This window comes from Haliaeetus leucocephalus, unplaced genomic scaffold, assembly GCF_000737465.1.
Source record: "Haliaeetus leucocephalus isolate CR32 unplaced genomic scaffold, Haliaeetus_leucocephalus-4.0 Scaffold240, whole genome shotgun sequence".
Lineage (NCBI taxonomy): Eukaryota > Metazoa > Chordata > Aves > Accipitriformes > Accipitridae > Haliaeetus > Haliaeetus leucocephalus.
In genome coordinates this window covers 7,972,899-7,981,336 of record NW_010972676.1, presented here as the reverse complement: position 1 = coordinate 7,981,336, position 8,438 = coordinate 7,972,899, and the positions used below count along the sequence as shown (strand labels likewise).

General features: G+C 42.4%; 1 protein-coding gene across 1 annotated transcript in view; it reads left to right on the top strand.

Moving 5' to 3' along the window:
* Positions 1 to 154, top strand: part of IRS1 (insulin receptor substrate 1) — a 3,838-nt gene extending 3,684 nt beyond the window's left edge. Inside the window, exon 2 of the mRNA XM_010568416.1 lies at positions 119 to 154. Within this exon, the coding sequence (XP_010566718.1) occupies positions 119 to 154 (36 nt within the window). The remainder of the gene's footprint in view (positions 1 to 118) is intronic.
* The last annotated feature ends 8,284 nt before the right edge of the window (positions 155 to 8,438 follow it).

Genomic DNA, 8,438 nt, shown 5'->3' with positions numbered 1-8,438 from the left:
AGCTATAGCGTAGGGCTGGAAATGGGGAAACTCCCGTTGTAATCCTAGTTTGGTCAGGAATCGCTCTTGTGGCCGGGGTAAAGCAGTCAATCACTAGCTCTTGCTTTCCCATGTGCAGAACGCGGCTAACGGCATCTACCTCGCAGGGCTGTGATGAGTGTTACAGTTTTGTTTGGAAGGTACTTTGAATTTGAAAACAGGCTTCACAGCCTTCAGAGCATTATATCTCACTTGTGTTTCAGCTGATACCAAGTGCCTGTCCCATGCTCGCAACAGTGTTACAAACTGCGTAAGAAACTGGTCGTATGAACTGTTTCTTTGGCATTGACTGATGTGCTTTATTTTTCCTTGAAGCTTTTCATTTTTAATTTGGGAGAAACTTCTGCCAGGCTGTTGCATGTTGATTACAGGTGTGTAAGATGAATAGGAGCATTGTTGCAAGCAATGTGATGTTTCTGCTTTGTGGGAACTTCATGTAGCACATAACAAATACATCTTGTTTAGAGCTCACGAAGTGCAGTGCACCCATGTCAGTCCTTACAGGAAAGGTGAAGGCCGTTTTGGTGCAGACAAACACTAGCAGATAGTTACCTAGTTAACCTTGTTGTGACACTTTATTTTTGCATTTTTCTACATACTCGAGCAGCAGCAATCATAGTAGTTTAAGTTGTTATTATGAATACGTGCAATGACATCAGGGGATGAATCTCATACCACTCTTTAGATCATAAGTGTAACAAACCTACTATTTGTATTGCTTGTTTGTTCAGCTCAAGGGAATGCTGAGGGTTGGTCTTGATACAGTGCCTGGGATCCTGTGTTCACCGTTTTATATGTTTTCCATCCTTATAACCTGAACAAAAGCAAAACAATCTCTTTGCATTTGCTACTTAGCACTTGCTGCCGTTACCCGTTAGAGCAATACAATATTAGGTGTTAGTCTTATGTGACCTGTGAATACCAGGTTAATTTCAAAGTTTGAGGTGAGGTTTAAAATCAGTGCAGATATTGCTGGTCTGGTTCAAATGGTAACTGATAGGAAATGATTATTTTTGTAGATATCTGACAGAAGGGTGCTGGCTGTCACAATACATTGCCTGTGATGAGACTTACACTGCCACACCCTTTATCTGTTCTGGGTTGTGCTTGCAAGAGCCTGTCTAGACTGTCTTTGAGATGCCTCTCGTTTCCCTGGGAATCCATATCTGTCTAGGGCAGTGTTGGTGTTATGAACTCTCCAGGAGGGGGTTTTTGTCAGAGGATGCAGCATGTTGTGCTGTAAGTCACATTGCTAGGAGCATCACTTCTTTTCCCCCCTATCGTGTGCTAAGGTTGGGGGAGCAAGCTTGAGAGAAAATCCTCTGTCCTCATGTGGATAAATAATAAATGTTTGCACGAGTGCGAGAATGCAGGTCTGGAGGGGGAGCGGTGTCATAACTGTTTACTTACACAGTTTTTTTCCAAATGCATCGTTTACTTTTGCTGTAGACAACTTATTTAATTGATCCTGTGTGTCATCTTCAACATAAAAGCTGTGGCAATGTTCTCTCCATCATGGTGTTAGGTAGATACCTGCTGTGATTATGCTATTCAGTGGAGGATCAGGATGTGGAAGACTTGATATAAGAACGTGCTGAAAAATATTACATAGATGTTTTTCAGAGCAGTGTTGTGAAAGGTAGTGTCTAACAGAGTAATTGCTGTTTGAAGTCGGTTGTTATTTCCCCAAATTAGGATTGGACTGAGCAAGCACAGCTTCTTCTGGGAGGTGGGGGAAGAGTCAGGCTATAATTATATGGGGAGTTTGTAGCCATGGCTGTTCTCTTTCCCTTCCCCTGTAAAGCTGTGTTAGTTGCTTGTAGCTTTCTCAGACATTAACCCTTTGGACTCTTACTTCCCAGGCTAGATTTCTTGCCATCAGTTGAAACGTTCCTTGCAAAATTCAGCCTGACAAGCTCATCTGTTGTTGAGTGTGTTAAGGAAAAAAAAAACCAAACCCAGCAACATTTTACAGCTGTTTTTTGACATATCCACGTACCTTTTGTGCTTTGGAGGTGGAACTTAGGTTTGGCAGGGGAATCAGCCCATGTAGGTTATACCTTGTGCCATTCTTGAGAAAGTCTGCCCAGAGGTGAGTGATTTACAGGCCTGCAAACAATCTGTTTGCACATGCCTGAAAAAGCTGTTGAGCACCTTCAGCTAAACCGTTCTCCTGAAAACTCGATGTGCAATGAGGGTGCTCCAGTTCCCCGAAGCTTTGCATGCCCTTTCCAACGAGCAGTCAAGCAGGCTGTGCTGCCTCCACCTTGGCCAGCTTTCCCCTGTGCTCTTACTGGCAGGTAAGGCTGTTCAGGCTCTGGCTGAGAGTGAGGAGACTGCGGCTGATGTTTCCCCCGTTGGTGTCTGAGCAATGCGAAAGAGGAAGGAAAAGCTACTTAGAATGTTTGCAGGTATGGCAGAGAGGAGAGAACATCCAGACCTGGGAAGGGAGAGGTAAAGCTGCAGGTATCAGAACAAGGGATGGGGAAGGCTGCATTAAGTACCCTTTCTTTGCTCTCCATCTCTTTAGTGGGTTATTATTTACACTTTGAATCTCAGAAATGGTAAAGGGACTGCACGTGCTCTTTTTTTATTCCCTCCTCCTCTCCACAGAGCAGCCTTCCACCCCACCCCAAAGGCCAAAACTATCTGGATAACTCTCGTTTTATCCATTCTGGAATTTTTGGTTGTTCCAGACTACAAGACAAGGACTCCAAATGTTGGCCATTCATCTCCTAAGGGGTAAAATGATTGTTGCTGCCTTGCTGCAAGCTAGCTAACTCCTCTCCTCTTCTGTGCTCCCATGTCCTCCCTCCCAGCCACCTCCAAGTTGCTCAGGCATTACATTCTGAAGTATTTTTAACCTTTCAGGTGTACTTATTTCTCCTAACATTAATGATCCTGGCTGAAATAATCACGTTGTTTTCCAAAGTTAATTAAAAAACATTTCTCTTGCACCCACAACATTCCTCTGCACTCTCCAATCCCATTGCCTTCCCTGTCATATATTCTTGGCTGTTTCCTAACAGCTGGCCCTGCCCTAGCCTTTCTAGTTGTCTTCTCTCATCCTGTTAAAAGCGTAGCAGTTTCAGTGCAGTCCTACGTGCTCTCCTGCCCAAACGCTTACCTCTACTTCAGAGGATTGGTTACTATTGTGTGTGCCTAGCCTAGCTGGTGACTCTTTGGTGCTTGGATCCTCTGATGAGTGGACTTTTATGCTCTAGCTGGAAGGCCACATTGCTGCAGTGGCCAAATCATGCTGGGAAACAGCAGCCTGTGACATGGAGAAAGTGAGGCAAGAGCTAGGGAGGGGGGAGAGCAGTGTTGCTGTAAGGCGATTTCCTCCTGTTTAGAGTTTTGCATGCACAGATGTGGTGGGTTGACCCTGGCTGGACACCAGTTGCCCACCAAAACCTTCTATCACTCCTCTTCCTCAGCTGGGCAGGGGACAGAAAATGTAACAAAAGGCTCATGGGCTGAGATAAGAACAGGGAGAGATCACTCACCTCATGGGCAAAACAGTCTCAACTTGGGGGATCAAATCAGAGTAGGATAATGAGAAATAAAAAAACCACCATAAAACACCTTCCCCCACCTCTCCCTGCTTCCTGGGCTTAACTTTATTCCCGAGTTCTCTACCTCCTCGCCCCCAGTGGCACAGGGGGATGGGGTCAGTTCATCACACGTTGTCTCTGCTGCTCCTTCCTCCTCAGGGGCAGGACTCCTCACACTCTTCCCCTGCTCCAGAATGGGGTCCCTCCATGGGAGACAGTCCTTCACGAACTTCTCCAAAGTGGGTTCTTCCCACGGGCTGCAGTCCTTCACGAACTTCTCCAGCGTGGGTCCCCTGCGGGGTCACAAGTCCTGCCAGAAAACCTGCTCCAACGTGGGCTCCTCTCTCCACAGGGCTGCAGGTCCCGCCAGGACCCTGCTCCAGCACGGGCTTCCTGTGGGGTCACAGCCTCCTTCGGACATCCCCCTGCTCTGGTGTCAGGTCCTCCCCAGGCTGCAGGTGGATATCTGCTCCACTGTGGACCTCCATGGGCTGCAGGTGGATATCTGCTCCACCGTGGACCTCCGTGGGCTGCAGGGGGACAGCCTGCCTCACCATGGTCTTCCCCACGGGCTGCAGGGGAATCTCTGCTCCGGCACCTGGAGCATCTCCTCCCCCTCCTTCTGCACTGACCTGGGGGTCTGCAGGGCTGTTTCTCTCCCATGTTCTCACTCTTCTCTCCAGCTGCCATTTCTGTGCCGCAGCAACTTTTTTTTCCTTCTTAAATCTGTTATCCCAGAGGCGCTGCCACCATCGCTGATGGGCTCAGCCTTGGCCAGCAGTGGGTCCATCTTGGAGCCGGCTGGCATTCACTCCATGGGACACAGGGGAAGCTTCCAGCAGCTTCTCACAGAAGCCACCCCTGTAGCACCCCCCACCCCCCCCCCACTCCCCCCGCTACCAAAACCTTGCCACACAAACCCAGTAGAACAGATGAGCAGATGTTGTGGATATGCTGTGGATCCTGCTTTTGGGATTGCTTTGAGAAGAGAAAGCTCCTAAATGAGCAGGGATTTTGAAGATGAACCGCTGACAGCTTGTGTTCTGAGTATATAGTCAAAAATATTCTGAAAAGGAAACCATTAGACGTTGGCTCCAGAGGAACAGGAAAGGCTGTAGTGGGATGGTAGCATGAATCCAGGTATGTGGCTTTGATCTCCAAAGCTTCAAAGCAAAGCCATTATTCCTCTGCCTCATTTACATTTTGTTGACAAGTCTGAGAACTTGTGAAAGTGAGTGCTAATAACACCGAATAGAATATGTGTAGTCTGAGCAAGTGGTAACTTGGCTCACTTGCAGCTTTAATGATGCCTATTTTACCCAGTGCATGGGTGGTTTGGGGTTTTTTGGTGATGTAAGAAAACGGAATACAGTACAATGGCAACACAGTACAATTGCATCTATATGGTTGTTATGCCTTTTGTCTGGTTCCAGTTAAAGCAAAGCACTACTAAGGAGAAGAGCTAAACACTTGTTTGGGTCTCAGGAAAATACACATGATGGTAAACAGAAAATTACACCCATAATTCTTGTATTGTATACCTGGATTTTTTTTTGTTGGGACATTGCTTGCTTTTTTATTTTATTTCTTTAATAGTTTTGAATAGTTGGTTTTGTTTCCTTAAGTTAAAAACTTAAGGTGGAACAACAGAAACACAGCAAGTGCCAAAATAAGACGTGTACATTTAAATGAAGTTTTTTGGGGGGAGGTTGTTTCCAAAACTGAAAGAACAGGAGTTTCCGTAGTTTTGGGTCAGCACCAAGGTAAATACCAGTTAAGTTATGAAAGTTTTCCATGCTTTATGGGTATTACTGTAGACAAAACAGTGCATTTCTTACTGTATGCACACAGTCCCCATACCTAATTATTTGCCAAAATTGAGCCTGTGTCTCCACATACTTGTGTATTTGCAGTTCTCCTGTTTAACAAGACCACAAGCTTATAATTGATGTTTTTAGGTTTTTTGAGGGTTTGTAGGATTTTTTGGTCATTTAGACAGTAGACCAGTTCCTTTAATCTAGCTGCATTAAATTGTAGTATCAATTATTTCCCCACCCCCACCTTGATTTTAATGACAAGTTTCTTGGGACTTTTCTCTTTTGTTCTCCTGGCTTAAAAATTGGAACTGTATGATTTATAAACCAATTCAGTAGATTATGAAGTACTATCTGGACTTTAGCGCATAGGTTTCATATTTAGTCAATGTTTAAACTGGTTTCTGAATGTCATTTACATTTGAAAATGAAAGAGGACATTGCAGGGCAAGGGTGACGCTCATTTTTAACTAGCAACTGTGGAGAGATCATATGTGTCCTTAGATAATACTTGTAAATAGAGAATTACAACTCTCAAATAAAATGCAGCAAGCAGCCGTAGAGTGGGAATGTTATTTGACCAATATCTTCAGTATGTTGTGTTGTTTCAGAAATGCTTTATAGTAGCTGAAATTTTGATATTCATTAGGACTATACAGTTTTCATGACTTAATAAGCACGAGTGCAAGTATTGAGAGTAAAATGTACTTGAATATTCTTTTGAACAAGTTGCAGTAACTGTATAATAGCTTGTTTGCGAAGAAAGTGGGTGTTATTTTTCAGTTTATTGAAGCTCTGAAAGTGGATCTGTTCAGTTCTGATTATTGTGAAAATAAAGTCACTAGTGAACATAAGCTTTAAAAAAAAAAAAATTTGGTGTCCAGTGATACGGAATAGAAATAGATATTATTTTCCAAAACTAATTTGATACTAGATTTAACCTCTGTGCGAAGTTTCATTGAAAACTAATTATTGCATTTGATTGACAGAGTTATGAAACACAGTAAGTACTCTTAAGAGATAGGAAGAAAAAGGGGTGGAATGCTGTTCATGGGACCTGTGCTGTGGCTAGAAGAGAGACTATGGGATGCTGACGTAAGACAATGGGGAATTAGAGGTACAGGCTGGGGAATAGCTGTAGAAACTGGTATGGGAGGAAGATGGAAATGAGAGATTACTTGGGGGACACAGAGAAACTTGGTGTGATGACATGGGTGGAGAGAATTGCATTGGGATGGTGGTATGTGAAAGTTTGAGGAAAAGTATAGAGAAATGTGGAGAGCCTGGATATATGCAGAGTTTATTCCAGAGGTGCTCATTTTGCATGGCACTGCAGTTTTCTGAAGGAGTTTTTACTTCTATATTTTTATTTTGATCTTTATTACTGGGATAGACACTCTGTTTAGAAAGCACATGTGTTCCTTACTTGCGATTAGATTTATTATTTTAATGTTATTTGGATGTTCTGCTGACCTTAGCAGGTTGATGTCCATAGTAAGGTAAGCAGAATTTGCCTCCGGCTCTTTTTTCCTGAATTCTTTGTCTTGTAGTGTCTCTGTCATGACCACAGCAGTAAACCACAGGTAGGAATGTGAATTAAGTAGAAGATAAATAAGAATGAGTGAATTTTAACATTAAAACCCCTTGTTTTATAAAATACATATAAAGAAAGGAGAACTATATTCACAAAGGTTTTTTTAACAGCAGTATTTTGGTTTTTACACTCTACTACTTGGACAATTATAAATTTGATTAAAAATGAGGTCCATTAGTTTCATAATTTGTCTTATGGTTTAGTAAGTATAGATTCCCTTAAAATTGTTTAATTTAAAGAATATCTTGTAAAAGAAAATTTCAAATGGCAAAATTATTGTGGCTTGTTACAGCAGATCTTGTGTTTTTCATTTTGTGGTAAGAGCTGCAACACAAATATATTAATATTAACAAATACGTCTGAATTCCCAATTTGTCAGACTGCTAAAACTTGGCTTTTGGTCATCTGCACATAGTCTGATATGTTAGAGTACCTCTTCATAAAAGTGGATAGCGTTATGTATTTTTACATCATTCTGGGTTTTTGATAAGTGATGATCATGATGATTATTATTTTGAATACGTGAGATAAAGGTAGTAAAGGAGAGATGTCGGTAACTTAAAAAAAAAAAAAGATGCTCAAGTTTAACAGCTTTACTCTCCGCTTACAGAAATGATGGGAAATATAACAAAAGCCAAGGTGTGAACAGATAAAGGAGATTTAAATAAGCCTGGCACTCTTAACTAACTAAAAGATGTCTTGATATATATCTCTCTGATCATGTTTGACATATCTAGGTCATGTTCTCTGAAGACTATTATTAGAGATTTAACCTTGGGTAATTGTAAAGTGTATTTTCTTCAGAGTAGTTTTTGATCAGGTAGGTGAGACACTGAAAGTTTGTGTGTGTTCAACTGCTTGTAATAATTTGGGAGTCTAGTTAGAAGATCTGGTGTCAGCCACCTGAGCTGTAAGGTGAAACGTACCATTCCCGTGGCGTATCACAGAAGATTTGCCTGTGTACATTTTTTCAACTGTTGTAAAATTCCATTTTTTTGGAAGCTGGAGATGTCGAAGAAATGACCTGTTAAATTTTCAAATAAGATACACTTCAGGAAGAATGGAATTACGTTGTACACTTTACAGCTAGTAGAGCTGTTGAAATGTACATTTGAACTGTCTGATGATACATGTTATAAAATGCAGGAAGGTAGTAGTCTGGGAACATTCACAGCTTTAATTGACTGTGTTTCCTCCCCCCCCCCGGCCTCCCAGTCTGTGTAGGTTGGGTATTTGTAACCCACTAGGGCACCTAAGCATTGGGCAGGCTTTCTTTGAAATACAGAATCTATGTGAACAGAAAAAATGTGAATATCTATCAGCCTTGGTTCTTGCCCAGTTGCAGCAGTCTGGCTTTCAGTGTGGTGCACAAATATTTGTTAAGACATAACTATAGGGCAGGAACTCCATAAGCTGGCTTTGCCAGTCAGTAAAATA